The 17271-nt window shown below is 50.5% G+C and overlaps 1 protein-coding gene across 1 annotated transcript; it reads left to right on the top strand.

Annotated features, from left to right (window-relative positions):
- The first annotated feature begins 599 nt into the window (after positions 1-599).
- On the top strand, positions 600-16954 carry LOC114765306 (fatty acyl-CoA reductase 1-like). The gene is made up of 12 exons (XM_028955449.1): positions 600-704; positions 5804-6054; positions 10367-10542; positions 10642-10821; positions 10952-11129; positions 12634-12678; positions 12762-12880; positions 13289-13356; positions 14519-14690; positions 14776-14905; positions 15106-15233; positions 15830-16954. Exons 2-12 carry the CDS (start codon positions 5863-5865, stop codon positions 15990-15992), a joined length of 1551 nt encoding a protein of 516 aa, XP_028811282.1. The 5' UTR covers positions 600-704; positions 5804-5862; the 3' UTR covers positions 15993-16954.
- Positions 16955-17271: the final 317 nt, after the last annotated feature.

The following is a 17271-nucleotide window of genomic DNA, read 5'->3' as shown; positions in this document are numbered from 1 at the left end:
CGATCAAGCGCTCTGTGAACAAGGTGTTCATTCAGCTGCAACATAAACCCGTCATCTGTGAGCCTCTGCTGCTGATTGATGGGTCTGATAACCATTGTGTGTCTTCATTTTCTGCCCAAAGAGAACGATCTGCATGTGTTCTACTGACATTATGTTCCTAATTATTAGCGGCGCTCGCATTTGTTGGTTTCAATCAGTGATTCAATTGAAATTGAAATTAAAAGGACCCCGAACGGCACTTCAGCACGGAATCCGTGCTGTCTGCTAATTGATCAGTCACCTGCAATGTGGCTCACGCCAGTAACGTTAATGGGGAACAGCTGAACAAAGGGGACAAGCCAGTCAATGTAAAACAGAGAAGTCTTCCAATGTAAAAGTACTTTTATCAAAGCACCCCCCCCCCACTGACATGGATTATCTATTCACTACCCTGTAGGGATTAATTATTTGGGGCAAAAAAAAAAAACACTTATTAAAATATTTAAATCTATAACTGGCAACCCCGGAAAAGCGCACTGCATATCTCGCCCACACCTGGCAACCCGACTCCGGCCGCGATGCGCTCACGTCTCGGCGCGGTGGGCGGGGCCGCCCGCGTCTCGGCGCGGTGGGCGGGGCCAGTAGTTGAACAGCAGCAGCCCGCAGTCCGCCGCTGACAGCCGCGCGTTCCAGTCCGGATCCCCGCGACCCCTCCGATGATCCAGGTGAGAGCCGCGGTCTTCCGCTCGCCGCCACCGCGACTCCGGCCTTCCCGCGTCCGGGTCAAGGCGCAGCATCTTCGGGTTTTTTTTTTATTTTTATTTTTTTTATTAACTGCGCGACCCGTTTTTCGTGCCGCCGCTTCTCTCGCAGCGGGTACCGGCCGAAAAGAACCGACCGTCGGGGGGAAAGAACCCATAAAAGCGTTTGTCCGCGGCGGCAGGAGAGGCGCGTCGTTGCGGCGGAATCGGTCGTTTGACGGGCGGATTCGCGGCGACCCGCGTCTCCGGCCGCACGTGGACGCGCGGGCCTCGGTCCCGAAGCGCCGTTTACTTCGCGGGTCTCTACAGTTAGCGGCTAATATTTTACTTTTTTTTTTTTTTTAATGTATTTATTCCTTCCTGTGTGGAGGAGCGCGGCTCACGGGCGGATTTATTATTTGGAGAGTGAGAAAATACTACAATTCACGGGTTACTGAGAGGACAAACACACACACACGTGCGGGTCCTACATGCTGCATCCGCCACATATGGACGAGTTTTATTTTAGTCGTCGGCTGGTTTCTAAACCTGGACGACTTAAGCGGTTATAATTATATTTACCATCAGGGACCCGACTAAAATTAGACGCCATCTCCGAAGCGACACCTCCGCGTGCGCGACCCCGGTGCTGCCATTTCCTGGTGACGCTGCTGAAGCTGTGGTCAGGTGGAGGTGTGGTCAGCCACCCTCTCTTCCTCTTGCTTTTATTTAAACTTTTTTATTTAAATTTTTTTTTTTTTTTTTTTTTAAAACGTCAGTGGTGTGGCAATGCAGCCCCTCCCCAACGAGCTGGTCTGGTGAGCCCGGTGGATAGTCTAATGGCTCTGGGTTCGTACATGGGGCAGGCGGTGGACAGGAGCCCATACTCCGCCCTCCTAACCCTGTGAATTTGATGGGGCTGTTGTGGGCAGGGCGTTTTAATTTTCGGTGTGACCTTTGACCCCCTTCCACCCCTTGCTCAGGTGTCCGTCATGTGTTCAGAAGTGGCTCCGCTCGTAAATGGGTCGCGCAGGTCATGACGCACAACCTGGTGGAGCCGGAAAGATCTTCAGAAGAGAAGGTCTGGCTGGTCCCTTTGTGAAGTGCGCACCTGAGGACCGTTCATCACTACCGAGAAATCGCTGCAGTCGGCACAAAACGCAGCGCTGTGCAGAAATGTTTTTATTTTTTTTATTTTTTACGTTTCTCTTGACCGTATTTCGTTCTTATGGGTAATAATTAATATCAATACCAACATCAGCCTGGCCCTCGTGGATTTTGAACATTTGATTGGTTCATGTGGCTGAACTGGCCCAATTGATGTGCTTTAGCTCCGCCTCCCCCGGGCAGGCTGTAATCTGTGATGTTCTGCTATGGACAGTGCCTACAGTTGTTACGATGCAAACGGGGGCATGGTGCACGTGGGCGACCGTCCACACGCTCATAAAGAACCTGGAGAACAGGCTGCACCTTTTTTAATGGGTGGGGCTTGTCATTTATACGTGTGTGTGTGATCTATGGTAAAATACGCAGTCAATCTGCAGTCCTGGTGGAGGAACGTCCTGGTGTCTGGACCGGGGCACGCTGTTCTTACAACCCACATCAGGCGGCGTTCCGGAACGTTCCGGCTGTCGTGTCTTTCCAGGTCTGGGGTGTATTTTGATGTTCCGGATTTTTACATTTCTTTTTATTTGAACGTCTTCAACCCCCGTCATTCCATGCAGTAAATCTGTACAGGGCTAACGACGACATCGCCACGTTCTCACTACACTGTTGCATCTGCGGCGTTGCCAGCGTCTAACGTGATGCCGCGCTACTGGAAGGAACCCCGGGAGCAGGGGTCAGAGGTCGATGTGCACTGTGGTTGCTTTACCGCAATACTCATGGTACTGTGGAGCAAGTTGAGACGACTCTTAACCTGATGAGTTGCATGTCAAGGCCACGCCCATCGGCTGGGAGGGCGTGGCCGGTGTAATTAGCGCGTCGGTCCTCGTGTAAACGCGGCCAGACACGTTACACCCCGACTTCTGAATTATATAGCGCTCCTGTAATTACAGAACCTGCCGGAACGCAACCGCCAGTCTTTAATTCCGATTAGATCGGTAACCGCACCCCACCGACGCACCCGACCAGCCAATCACAGATCGGCTTTGGCGTGGTTTTGAGGCCCCGGCGACCCGATTTCCCTCCGTTAGTCACCGTTTCCTGAACGGCTCGAGTTCTGAGTGACACTCGCCGATCCGGCGCCACTCCTTCGGTAAAGCCGGGCCCTGAGGGCAGGCGTGTGTGACGCGCCCGCTGCCGGCCCTCTGGTCTCCGGCTCGCGGTGTTTACAGCAGTCCGAGCTGCGGTAGAATTACGCCGAGGAAGGAAATGGGTGGTGGAATAATCGGGAATCGAATTGCGTCGCTCCGGCCCTCCGCCCAAACTGCCGAACATCTCCGACAACGTCCTCGGGCCGTCCGCGTGCGTGCGAGCTGGCTGGGCGGGTTTTGGGATTTTCATTTTGTTTTTATAAGTCGCACCGGCGTCCCTCCGCTGCCGACCCTGCGCCGCAGCTGCTCCAGTTACGGGGAAATGTTCTTTGTTGCGCGCTAATCCCTTCTGACTCCCTGCTCCCGAACTCTGGCGTCCTTTTGTCCTCCAGGAACCTGCGCGGCGTTCCGGGACGCTGCTGCCGCCGCGGCGACGGGCCTGTTCCAGGCGTGGTGCTGGTCGCCTGCTTTTGGGCCTGGCCAGGTAGCGCTGGGGGAGACGGGTGTGGTCTGGAGCAGGTGGCGAGGAATGGTGTGTGTGTGTGCGCCGCTCACGCCTGTACGTTCTCTTCCTTATCTGGGTCAGCCTCGGCTTGGGGGGGTGTGGTTTAGCCGGGAGTCGGCGCTGGGTGGGGGTCTGGCCTGAGGAAGTTTCACAACCACAATGCAGTGTGAGCAGGCAGGGTGTGTGTGTGTGTGTGTGTGTGTATATACACACACACACACACACACTCATCCCCCCGACTCGTCCCTGCAGCAGCGTGACCCGACTGAAAGAGACCAGCGACAGCGAGCTGCCAGCTGATCTATTTTACCTGCCGTCGCCATAACGACAGGTCTGCGGCGCAGAAGTAAAGCAGGAAGTGGTTGGCGCTTCGCCGGCTCTGTGTCTAGAAATGTGTTCCGGGGTTCCGGGGCGTTTTAACGGCCGCAGGGAAAGTTTTGGAATTGGGACGGAGCGCGTAAAGAGATGACACGTGAACGTATAATTTTTTTTTTAAACGTGGTGAACCGCTATACTTCCGTATTGCCGCGTCTCCTTCTGAAAGTCGTGTAGATTACAGCCGGCCGACGCCCGAGCTTAATGGCCGAAACGGCCGTTTTAAGTAAAGCTTAAATTAAGCAAAAAGAATTTTGACTTCTCGTCCACGTTTGCATGGAAACATGTGGCCATGAAAGGGTGGTAGTAGCCTAGTGTGTAACACACTCGCCTATGGACTAGAAGACCCAGGTTCAAATCCCGCTTACTACCATCGTGTCCCTGAGCAAGACACTTAACCCTGAGTGTCTCCAGTGGGGGGACTGTCCCTGTAACTACTGATTGTAAGTGGCTCTGGATAAGGGCGTCTGATAAATGTAATGTAATGATATGCCGTGGTCATGGAAAACCTTTTAATGAAAATGCGTTTCTCCCCTCGAATCCGAATGTGCAGCTTACGCCCTTATCTGACTAATCTCGTGTTGGCACGGTCCCCGGTAGTGACTCGGCAGGACACACGCGGCTGGAGCCCGGGGTGGACGCGGATAACGGTGTTCCCTGGGACAGGCGGGCACTGGGTTGGGGTGGAGCCGCAGCGTTCAATCCAACAATCTAATCTTCCTTTTTTGTTGCGATTTGTGAAATTGTGTCGCTGAGGACGGATATTTGTGTGTCGTCACCCCTCTACTCCGATGTCTGGAAACGGCTTTTCAGTGTTGATTATGTGACGTTTCCCTGACTTCACTCCCGGACCGGTTTGAGGACACTGTCATTGGTCGTGACGTCCGGCTAGGTCTGTATTGACCAGATGTCAAACGGACGCTGGATGGACTCCAGCGCCGCTGCTAATTAATTACGTTAAAGGGCCGGGAGAAGAGCGCTGAATCTTTTATAGCCGATTGGAGAGTCTGGAGTTGGGCGTGGCCGTTACTCAGTCGTGTGTATTGGCATTGATTTTTTTTTTTTTTTCTGGGAACGTTCTGTATCCCAGAACACGTAGGAGCGTTTTTATCTGCTTCTCTGCTACGTGAAATGTCTCCCCGCGTACGTTCTCGATGACCTGGAGGCCGGTGCCCGCCGTAGGAACCCGCTGCTGTGCCTGTCTGCCTACAAGTTACGTTTTGTCAGTGCGGTCTCCTCTCACCGCGGCGGTTTCAGAAAATCTTCCGAGTCCATCGCATCAGACGCAGCAGCATCGCCAGATCCACGTGATTCTGACCGCCGCGTAGAATAATTTTTTTTTTTTTTATATATAAAGTTGTTCAAGCTTAAATCAATATCATGTATTTGCAGATTTCAAATTGGATTTAATAAGTTCTACTCCAGAAAATCCGCACACCCATTGGAATCCAGGGGTGGTCGTAGTCACCCATGTGACATACAGCATTTATCAGACACCCTTATCCAGAGCGACTTACAATCAGTAGTTACAGGGACAGTCCCCCCCCTGGAGACACTCAGGGTTAAGTGTCCTGCTCAGGGACAATGATGGTAGTAAGTGGGGTTTGAACCTGGGTCTTCTGGTTCATAGGCGAGTGTGTTACCCGCTAGGCTACTACCACCCTTACAGGGTGACCCAGTCACAGGTTCAAACCCCACTTACTACCATCGTGTCCCTGAGCAAGACTCTTAACCCCGAGTGTTATCGGGGGGACTGTCCCTGTCGCTACTGATTGTAAGATGCTCTGAATTAGGGTGTCTAGCTTACATTTAACCAGAATTTGTTTTAAATGATTCTACACTGTACATTGTAGACATTCATCTTCCCTTTCCTAATCCTAAATACGATAACTTAAAAAATATATATTTTATTCACCATTTAAATTAAATTCTCCTCACATGGTCCACAGGTGCTGTGTAGTTCAGGCTGGGACCAGGACGACCGAGCGAGCCACCAAACTCATCCAACATGGCCTCCCCCATCGCAAGCTACTACTCCGGCAAGAACGTGCTGATCACCGGGGCCACTGGCTTCATGGGAAAGGTGCTGGTGGAGAAGCTGCTGCGCTCCTGCCCCAACGTCCGCTCCCTCTACGTCCTGGTCAGGCCCAAGGCCGGCCAGTCCATGCAGGAGCGCGTCAAGGACATGATGAAATGCAAGGTGAGTGGAGCGGCCATGTTTTTTTATTTATTTATTGGTAGAGATGTTTTCTTTTGAACTCAAAATTCAGTTTAATCTTAACTACTGTTTTTTCACACAATCAGGTAAGAGGCACGTTTAAGCAGTTTGAGACGCCGTGGATGGTGTTTGGGGGGGCAATGGAACCTGAAAGGTCTAACTGGGAACATACTGGTGTCCTCAGCAGTGTGTTTAATGTGGATTATCATCTCCATCACACACGCTCACTTACATGAGTCCAGCGACCACAGGAAATCGTTAAGTGCTTCTGACAAGTAGCTCTCAGGGACTAAAGTCCATCATGTCCACGGTGGGAAAAATCAATCGGAGAGACCTCATCGTTCCACAGCCACTTTCCATCTTACCACGATGGACCCGCCCACGCGTCCGAACGCTACCGGGACTGCATGGAGGAACAGGAGGAGCTTGTCAGGCTCTTCATCTTTTCAGCATTTCCTGCCGATTCAGGTCGTTTCTGCGGCAGGGTTCCCATCTTAAAGGAGCAGTTGCGCCCCCACGCCCACCATCTCAACATTCTCCTTCCAGCCAGAGAAACTCTTGCTGAAGAATCTTTGATTGCAGACTTCAGGCCCAGAGCATGATGGGACTGCCCTCTCTGAAATGTGTGTAGGCGCTTTCAGGAATGTCAGGAGGACATGGGAGTTTGTCTAGCTGAGTCATGTTCCGCCTGCCGGCTTACAATTCTAGTCACCACGCTGACCCCCACCCCACCTTGCCGCTCCGCCCTGTGTGTGTGGTTTCCTTCTCCAGCTGTCTCTCTGGTCAAGCCAGTTACTGTCCAAAGCGGCAGCTAATTCGTTAGTGGGTTTTAAAATGTCTCTGCTCTTCTTCTTCTCCTCCTCCTTTATGTGACTTCTTTCCCCAGCCCATAGAACACTGTTTCCATGACTAACGGCATGACAAACTAGTGAGTTTCGTCATGATTCAGTCCTGCACTGACTTGTGTCTGATTTGCGTTGGCCCGACCTGCAGCACACGCCGCAGCGATGCGGTGTGGAGGAATGTGCGATTTCTCTCTTTCCTTCTCAGACACTTTACCTGTAGTGTACGGAAGTGGACCGGGCCTTGGCGGTCGCCTAGTACTGTATCTGAATTCTCTTTCTGAAATTCAGTCACAGTGAGAAGTCCCCGTTTTGGTGTCTGTAGCTTTAAATGCTAATGAGGAGGAGAGAGGCAGGATGAAATGGAGAGAGGCCAATAGAAGTTGAGGAGGCATTCGCAGAAATTACTTAACACCATTCCCAAACCACAACGACAGACAGGAAGTTGTCTTTCTTTTTTTTTTTTTTTTTTTTTCCCCCCCTCCCCCCTGAACAAATTCCTCTTATGATGTCATAAGGGGAGAAATTCCAGATCCGACCGTCTGAGCTGCCGGAGCACTTTTCACACCTATCGCCATTTCTAGCCACTGCAGGACCATAGACCGGCTCGGGGGAACTTGCATTAATATTAAATGTCACTTTGTGAGATTTTCATATCAGGTCACCCTTAAGACCGCAGAACCTTCAGCTGCTTCTGTTGAACTCATTTTTTTTATTTCTCTGTTTATTTGTGCTGTAATTCGCCATTGCCTTCTGTCTTTCCATTTATTAGTCCTGCTCAGTTCTGTCATCGCAGCAGTCAATAATTAATGAGGCTTGGAATGGAGATGCAGATGAGCACCGGGGGACGTGTCCACAGTTATATTCTGGAAGAACTTTACACCATTTCATCTGCGGCTGCAAGATTAAATTACTCCAGTAGTAAGGGGGGGCGCGGTCAGATGTATGCATTTGTTGGTTTTTCGAGCTGAGGGACCACATGTTTAAGCTCCTTTGTCCACGACAGCTTTTCCAGTCTTATGTAATGTTTCCTGGACTAAAGGTGGAACGGGTACTGTCATGTTGGATGGTGTCTTGGATTAGCCCCGCCCACTTCCCCTCGCCTCTGTTTTGGCACCAGCTTGACCTTCACCGGACTAAGTGTGTAGTCTGCTATAAAAACACAGATTCCCTGTGGAGGTGCTGCGTCCTTGTCTGGGGAACATGACGTTCAGCCCGTCCCTGAAACGTCTGCTGACATGGGACAGTCAGGTGACTAGCCTTATAGGCCACACCTTCAATCTGTAAAAAGAGCTCCGCCCTCATTAAAACAGCCAATCGGCTCCGAGCATGGAGCTTGCTGTCTATTGACTTCTTTTTTTTTTTTTTTTTTTTCTTTCTTCTTCTCTTCCTCTCACACCGGGTTTCTTATGAGAATGAAGCGATCAGTCCGCCCTCACCGACTCGCCGTGTTTTCAGAGATCACAGTCGGTGATGAAATTCCCTCCATTCGCCTGGATCATGTTCATCAAGATTAGAGGCGGGAGTGGACCTGCAGATAAATCCAGTTATTTAATCTGATGCGCGGACACACACGCTCCCTCAGTTGGTTTCCCTTTCGCTGCAGGTGGTGTGTGTGTGTGTCCCGGTTATCATTTCAAGCTTCAGTCCTGTGCACCACGAAGGAACGCTGTTCTGGAAATGGGCCACACCCGTTTCAGAGACATTATTCCATTATTATTGATCCTTGAGTGAGGGCACGCCCACTGACCGCTGCCGTTCCTCTAATGTCCATGGAATGCTTTTATCCGGCCTGGACCACATCCCATCTTCCCAGAGCAAGAACTGGAGTGTGTGTGTGTGTGTGTGTGTGTGTGTGTGACCACCCACCTGCAGACACAGACTCCTTTGAACGCTCCACCACTGGATGTCGAGCATGAGTGGTTCTTGGCCACGCCCTTCTCTTGTTGTGGGCGGGGGCGGCGACACCAGTTTCAGGCTAAAGGGCTGCCGGTGGACCAAAGGCGCGTTGTTCTAGAACACAAGCGTGCTCGCACACAGACTGCGCATTGATGCCAGTGGGCTGTTGGTGTTGGTGGCAGCCTGGCACAGGGCTGCTCCAGCATCCCACAATGCCTTCCTCCACGCCGCGCCGAAGGAAAGTGAAACAATGGCGCCTTGCATGACGCAACCCGGCCGACCTCCTGCACTCTGTGACCCGGCAGACCGCAGAGCTCGGTCCTCCCTTTTTCTTATTAATTTAGTCTCAAATTTTCATTCTCTTCTGTTTTCTATCGAAAGTGGAATGCGTTTCTATAGGGACGACCTCCTAGATGTATGGAACGTGTCTTCTAGATCGGCCGCGGTGGTCACACATCCAGTTCCCTCAAACTCTCCCCCCCCCCCCGCTGCTCCTCCAGCTGTTTTGTTGCTGCAGCTGCGGTGCATCATGGGAAGAGCGGCTGGTGCTCTGCTGCCTGGGGGCGTTCAGCTGAGGTCAGCAGCGTGGACCGTGTGTGTAATGTGTGTCACTCACTCACACGCTTCTTTACACACTAGAACTTCCTCATAATAACCGGATGCATTTCATCGTAATTACTAAACTGCTCGTTGTGGCCAGGAAGGTCACCACAAACTAAATTGCTCCATCACCGATACGAACAGAACTTCTGCTTGTTACCCAGGTAACGTGAAGAACATTACAGACAATGAGTTTATTGCGTAAAGGAAATTTACTTGTCACCCTTCGGGGAAGTGAGCAGTCTACCTCCACGGCCCCTGTACCTCTTTAGTCCCGCTCAGTTCTGCGTCCCATGATCCATTGCTCTGTGGGCGGGGACAGATGGGCCCAGTGAGGGAACAGCGTGTGTGGGGACAGCTGCGAGGGTTCAGGGTAAATCCTCTCTAAATATCAGATTATTGTTCCAGACTCGCTGCAGCTCTCAGAACAGGTGAAAGTGTGTGTGTGTGTGTGTGTGTTCTACCGCATGCTGAACTCACACTTTCCTCTTCGTTCCTGTGCACCGCCACCCCCACCTACAGTAAAATCCTGTCCCCCTCCAGCCTGGGTGTGGCTCGATGTGGCGGGTGGGTTTTTATTGCAGCTACGGACCTGCAACCGAATGTGGAACTTTTCCGGTTTAATTTTCTCCCTCCCACCCCTCTTGCTCTGCTCTGTGAATCTCGCACCTGCAACTCTTCCTGTTCTGCAGCTGCAGGGCAGCTCATGCTCTCAAAATGCAAATATTGACTGACACCAGTGTTGTGTGATCGCTGGGCGTGTGTGTGCTCTCTCTCGTGCACGCATAGCTGTATAGGGGGCGGTCAGTTGTGCGTGTGCGGCTCCATTGCTTATACAGTTTAAAGTTGGAGAATGGGCCGTTGGTGCTTGACCGGGTTTGAACAGTTTCACCCCTTCTTAATGTGCGTTAGATTTGCGTGTATGTTGAAGCGTCCGCCCGTCTTCCGTGCAGCTGTTTGACCGCGTGCGCGAGGACGACCCGGATTTCTACCAGAAGATCGTCCCGATCAGCAGCGAGCTCACGCAGCCCGGCCTGGCCATCAGCCCGCAGGACGCGCAGAAACTGGCCTCCTGCATCAACGTAGTCTTCCACTGCGCCGCCACCATCCGTTTTGACGAGCCGCTCAAGTGAGGAACGATCTCACACACACTCACACACACACACACACACACACACACACACACTGTGTAAACCAGGACGACAAGCTCATTCGCTATGTGCGTCAGGCATGCTCTCCAGCTGAACGTCATCGCCACACAGCAGCTCCTCACTCTGGCGCTGCAGATGCCAAACCTCGAGGCCTTCATCCACGTCTCCACTGCCTATGCAAACTGCAACCGCAGGCAAATTGACGAAGTAATCTACCCCCCGCCGGTCGAGCCCAAGAAACTCATCGACTCCCTGGAGTGAGTAGCCACTGGCTAACACGCAATATGCACTGAAGCCGGTCACGTGACCATAAGATGTTGCGCCACTTCATTTCGTTATGAGATGTTCGCTGTATCTTTTTGGGGGGGCGGGGCGTGTGCCTGTCAGGTGGATGGATGACAGCATTGTTCGTGACATCACACCACGCTTGATCGGGGACCGGCCCAACACCTACACCTACACCAAAGCCCTGGCCGAGTGCGTGGTACAGCAGGCGAGCAGCAAGATCAACATCGGAATCATCCGTCCGTCCATCGTGGGAGCCAGCTGGCAGGAGCCGTTTCCGGTGAGTTCCGCTAGTCCTCGCCATTAAATAGTTTTCCTTCTTTTTTCCGAGCGTTTCAAAGACCATTATTCTCTGACCTTCCCAGCAATCTGAATAAGGCCTCTCTACCTGGCAGGACTGAACTAAAGGCCTGGAAGTGGACCTCGCCAGACCCAATCGCTCCTATTATTATTATTATTATTATTATTATTATTATTATTATTATTATAATAATACGTTTTATTTAATGTTTTGGGCATTTTCTGCAGAAACAGCAGCGCAAAAGAAACTGACTTATTTTACCAAGTTCTTATACATTTTAGAATGCGCCGTAGACTGCCGCTTTCATGGTGTCAGGGAGGGTGTTCCATGGGTAAGGGGCAGCAGCACAGGTGGTCCCTTTTTTTTTTTTTTTTTTTTTTAAGAATTGTGCTTTTGAGGCACTTTTTAAGGGAGCTTTTGCAGCTCGGTTTGTTTGGTGAGTTTGTAACAAATCTAGACCGCCTCTTTCTGTAGGTCAATGTGGTTGACCACTAAAGATTGCGATTTACTGTGTTCACGCCGGACAAACCACATCAAGAGCGCAAATAAAGTTGAGTTCGATTTGAAGCATTAAAGCCTGTAGATGTGAAAGCTTTTCCATGTATGCTCTGTTGAGGGTGGATGGAGATCTTGTACCCACCCTTGGAGAGATGGGAAGCCAGTGGAGCGAACAGGATTTCTTTAACTTCACACTCACACCAGGATCCAAGCAGCAGAGTTCTGGATTTACTGAAGGATATTCCATGAAATCCTGATTAGTAGTGTATGAGGGAGACCAGTGCCAGAAGATTGGCACAATTTCTGAGGTGCAAACACAAGTTCTTGCAGTGCTGCTTGTTGTGGTTTTCGGAAGTGAGATGGTGACTGAGAATATTGTGACAGTTCAGCTGAATTTTGTTCCATCCACACCTTCCTCCTCTAGACCGAAGTGTTGGTGGGATTTTATACTGAAGGTGTACAAGCAGCTGTAGCTTTAACATAATTGTATAATTCTGTATAGCAATGGTATGAGATGAAATATTAAAAAAAAAAATGAACAGGATTGGGCCAAGGACTGACCCCTGAGGGACTCCACAAGTGACACTGTAGGGATACATGTTGCAGACTGCAGGATTTTTGTCTTCCATGTCGCACGTAGTGTCACGTCAGCAATATTTCTCTGCGTAAGGTCCATCCGCTCCGCGCGTATCAGCGTCCACGTCCAGCTCAGCGCTGACTGCAGCTCATCCATAGTGAATGAGACCTGATTGAGTTCAGTCGACGCAGATTTGTTTTCCGCAGCCCTGTCAAATCCCGCAGGTGGGGAAATACTTGCTCTGGCGACTGATAGTCCTGACATCTCCTCCGTGGCCACCACGTTGCTGACGGATGCTCGAGCGAAACTCGAACTCCGCGTGCCGCTCCTGATGAGCTGTCGCCGCTGACTAGCTGTAGTTACGACGCCACAGAATGAAATATTCATGCTTTCTTTCTCCCGTCTCAGGGCTGGATTGACAACTTCAATGGGCCAAGTGGCGTCTTCATTGCCGTAAGTGTCAGGGCGGATTTTTATTTCTTTATTTATTTTCTTCTTTTGTTTATTTCTGATTAATTTTCTTATTTGCTGTCCAGGCAGGAAAGGGCATCCTGCGCACCATGAGAGCCAACAATGACGCCGTGGCCGACCTCATCCCCGTCGATGTAGTCATTAATCTCACTCTGGCTGCGGGCTGGTACACTGCTGTGCAAAAGTAAACCAACCCTCCCAACTCTGTTTATTTTAACGCGGCATCCATTAGCCAAACGAGGTCAACTGAGCCCTGAGTGGTCAGCGTAAGAATTGACTCAACACTACATTTGGGACGAGGACAAAGTTTCACAGGGTGTGGCTAGTTGTGAGGTCCATCGGAATCGGGTGGAGAATAGAAAGATGGATATGGTGGAAACTGCGGGGAATAATCGGGTGAGCTGGGCTGAAGGATTGTGTTGGATACTATGCAACAAGGCTTTGCTGTAGGTCATCTTAGTTTAAAAAAAAAAAAAAAAAAAAAAAATGTAAATCTGATTAGGAAATGGCACAAATACGGAATTAGTCCACAGAATTTATGCAAGTTTTTATTAATTGATTTATTTATTTATCCCCCCCTGTTCATCCCCAGGCCCAAAACTGCTCTGGTCTATAACTGCACAACAGGAGGAATCAACCCCTTCCACTGGGGTGAAATTGGTAGGTACCTGTGGCTTATATAAATGTAGTCTGTGGTGTTGCACTAAAGGAAACCATTTGTTGAAAATAACATGGGATTGTGCAAAACTGACTCTTTGTCTGCAATTTGACAACCAGAATATTTACTTTATGAAAGTTTTTTAAAAAGGGGGGAGGATCCTACTTCCTCTCCTTTTATTAAACCCCTCGTGTCTCATGGCCCATGTGTGTATCCTCCCTCTCACCTCCCTTTTCTAAGATGATAATACCACTGTAACAATCCCCAAAACGCAGATAATCTGACATTTGTGAACACTCCCCATGCACACAGTGTATCGTGTGTCTGAAATAATAATGCCTCCCGAAGGGCTTCAGCATCGATACTGATTAATAATGTATAACTGTGTGTGTAATATATATATATTACTTCACATCCCTGCCCCGTTCCTGAAATGTTTAATCTGGGGCCCTGCTGCTAATGCGGCGCATTAAGAACTCCTCTGGGCAGAAAAGGTCGCTCCTGGATTAGAACAGCATTCGCATGTTTAACATTTTGGTTCTGTTCTGAAAGGCTCCGGGGGGGGGGTGACTAGCGGTAAATCCTGATCGTGCCGCGGGTCGCGTCACAGGCCGAAGAGTCTCGCGTGCAGGCCCTTCGCGCCACTGCGAAGCGGCCGCTCGTCGCCACGGCAACAAAGATTAATGGCCGCAGGCATCAGGCCGGCGCAGATTAAGCGTGGCGGGCGACGTGGCGATTAGTGAAGTTGCCGCTTTCACCCCGTAAATTGGCCGCAGATGGATCGGGGCGGGATTAGGCAGTCACTCTGCACGGCTCACGCCGAGCGGGATGCCGCCGCCGCATAATTCCTCTGCCGCCTTTTAAGGGCTGAGGACATGAAGCCAATCAGGCAGCAGACGCTGGCAGCTGGGCGGCATTTTTTTTTGCACGAAGCCACCTCCCCAAGAAGTGGCCGCAGAATGAGCAGTTTTGCCGTTTCCATGGCAACTGCCTTCAAGGTCAAACCAAGCTGGCGCCTTTTTTTTATTATGGCAGTTTGCGTGGGGGAACGAGGGCACATCTGGCCGCTGCCCTCGGTCTGCTGTGGAACCGGCTGCCATGGCAACCGGCCCGTGATGTAATCTGCGGCCGCGCCTAACGCCCCTTCGCATTTCCCTCCCGCAGAGCACCACGTGATGTCCACCTTCAAGAGGAACCCCCTGGAGCAGGCGTTCCGCCGACCCAACGCCAACATCACCTCCAACTACCTGATCAACCAGTACTGGATCCTGGTCAGCCACAAGTTCCCCGCCCTGATCTACGACCTGTTCCTGCGTCTGTCGGGACAGAAGCCACAGTGCGCGACCGGCACCTTTTTTATTTGATTTATTTTCATACCCTCTTCTCTAGTGACCGACTTCCCTTTTTATTGCGCTCTTCAGAATGATGCGGATCTTCAACCGCCTCCACAAGGCCATTGGGCTGCTGGAGTACTTCAGCAGCCAGGAGTGGGAGTGGAACTCCGAGAACGTCACCATGCTGATGGGCCAGCTCAGCCCCGAGGACCGGAAGGTGCGGTGGAGAGTCCCGGCCGTCTGCAGGTTTTCTGTTCGGCATCGGCTCCTTTTTCAGCCGCCCCAGCAGCTTCTGGTCTGAGACGCTGCTGCTGTGGAGAACGGCCGAATCAAAGCCTGCAGGCGCACGTGTGTCTCCGATTTAACACTGAAAAACAGTTCAGCGAAATTTTTTTTTAAATCGGCCTGTTTCCTCAGAACTTCAACTTCGACGTTCGTCAGCTCAACTGGCCTGAGTACATCGAGAACTACTGCATCGGCACCAAGAAGTACGTCCTGAACGAAGACATGTCCGACATCCCTGCTGCCCGGCAGCACCTCAGAAAGTGAGTTCCTATGGTCCTTTGGGCCTCAAAGTATTGGGAGTTCAAAATAAACCTGTAAAGTCATTGAAATCCGGCATCTGAGCGTATAACATGAAGTACGTAGTTCCCGTAAGACCACGTGAGAAGTCACGTGGTGCTTCCATATTACAGCATCTCTGCAGTTGCGGCTCTATTTAAGTCATCGTCATGTACGTTAGAGCTCTGATTATCTATGCCCGGAAACTCTCCAGTTTTGTCTAGTTTAACAATATTCTGGTAAATTTCAGAGAACATACGTACAGGCCAACACACCTTCTCATTCAATGTGTTTTCTTTATTTTCATGACCATTTACGTTGGTAGATTCTCACTGAAGGCATCAAAACTATGAATGAACACATGTGGAGTTATGTATATGTGTGGCCATGAATATGTGCTTTAGTTGAAGTTTTTGTGGAAATGTGTGTGAACCCTACGTAGGTTACGTGGGCCGCTAACGCTTGCATTAATTTTGTTGAGCGTCTTTTCCAGTTGACTTTGGGTGCAGTGCACTTTTTGTTTATGATTTTTTGTTTTTTTTTCATTTCATTAATGACATTATTTTTTTTTTTTGCGCAGGCTGAGGAACATTCGCTACACCTTCAACACGGTCCTGCTGGTCTTCATCTGGCGCGTGTTCATTGCACGCTCTCAGATGGCGCGGAACATCTGGTACTTCGTGGTGAGCCTCTGCTTCAAGTTCCTGTCCTATTTCCGGGCGTCCAGCACCTTGACCAACTGACCGCGCCCCGTCCTCAAACAGACAGAAACCCACCCACCCGTCCCACCCGTTCTGCGCTGTGCACAACTTTCCTCTGCTCCGACTCGGATCTCCTGGGGTTCGGGCTGGATGAAGGAAACGGACCGACTGACTTTTGGGGGGGGGGGGACATGAAGATGGGACTCATTTAGCCATTTAAACCAAGAGTCCAAATGCTGGTTTTTCCCCTGCCCCACGTTTCATGGCGAAACGCGTCTGAGGTTTTGAAATCCTCGGTCCTTTTCTAATGGCTGCTCTCCTACACACACGATTTATGCAACAGACGAGCTGCTGCTGCTGCTGCAGTGTTTTTGTGGTTTTTGCTTGTCCTCCCCTGACCGGATCTCGGCTTCACGCCCATTTTTTATTTATTTTTTTTTCAACGCTCGCAGGATCCACGCAGCTCTCTTACACACTGGGTGATCTTTAACACGGAGCGTTTTAATCCACTTAATCCTCACCCACCTTTTTCTGTTCAATGTTCTCGATCTAAAACTGCCTAATGAGAAGCGTGGCGGCGAAGCTCCTGCTGTGAAGCGCGTGAACCCTGCCGATCTGACCAGTGGCGCTCGGTCCAGCGTCCGTCCAGTCGTCCACAGAGCACTGACCCTGCCATTCTTACCGCGTCCGGTCCGTCTGAAGCTCATCCGTTTGTACGGAAGCGTTTACTGAGTTTACTACTTTTTACATCTTTATAAACCATTTACGTCCGAGCGGGGCTCCGGGTGCAGCCGCCTGTCCGGTGCAAGTTGTAAATATGCCAACATCTGTATTGCTGCTGTGAGCAGGCGCGGTTCTGTTTACGGCGCCGCAGCCTGGGTGTCCCCTGTATTATTCTGTTCTTTTGTATCAGAGCGAGAAACGTGTGACTGGGTGCAGCTGAAGTGTTTGTGTCTAAAAGGGAACAGCAGATATTCTGTTGAAATAAAAGTTGATTCATAAAAGCTGTACGTCCACACGTGATGCTTGTACTTGTGTGTGTGTGTGTGTTTCAGCATGATTAGTAATGTAGAGGACATTTGCTGTTCTGACTGCATATTTATACCCTGTAGAGCTACTGCGCTGTTCCTCTCATTAGCTAATTAAACTTAATATTTATGGATCCAATTACACACATTTAACTTTCCTACTTGTTTTGTCTAGTGGAATCTGGTGTGTGTTGTAGGGTCGCCAACTGTCTCGATTTGTCAGACGTCCCAAAGTATGGGGGTCTCGTCCCTTCCAATCACAGCCTTGTCTGGACTATTAAACATTTCTACAC

This window comes from Denticeps clupeoides, chromosome 15, assembly GCF_900700375.1.
Source record: "Denticeps clupeoides chromosome 15, fDenClu1.1, whole genome shotgun sequence".
NCBI lineage: Eukaryota > Metazoa > Chordata > Actinopteri > Clupeiformes > Denticipitidae > Denticeps > Denticeps clupeoides.
This window is presented reverse-complemented; position numbering and strand designations above follow the sequence as displayed.

Excerpts from the sequence above, each read along its gene's own strand:
- LOC114765306 (XM_028955449.1), top strand. The coding sequence starts at position 5,863 with ATGGCCTCCCCCATCGCAAGCTACTACTCCGGCAAGAACGTGCTGATC. Across the intron at positions 10,543-10,641 it reads CGTTTTGACGAGCCGCTCAA|GCATGCTCTCCAGCTGAACG; the intron begins GTGAGGAACGAT and ends TATGTGCGTCAG. Across the intron at positions 11,130-12,633 it reads GCTGGCAGGAGCCGTTTCCG|GGCTGGATTGACAACTTCAA; the intron begins GTGAGTTCCGCT and ends CTCCCGTCTCAG.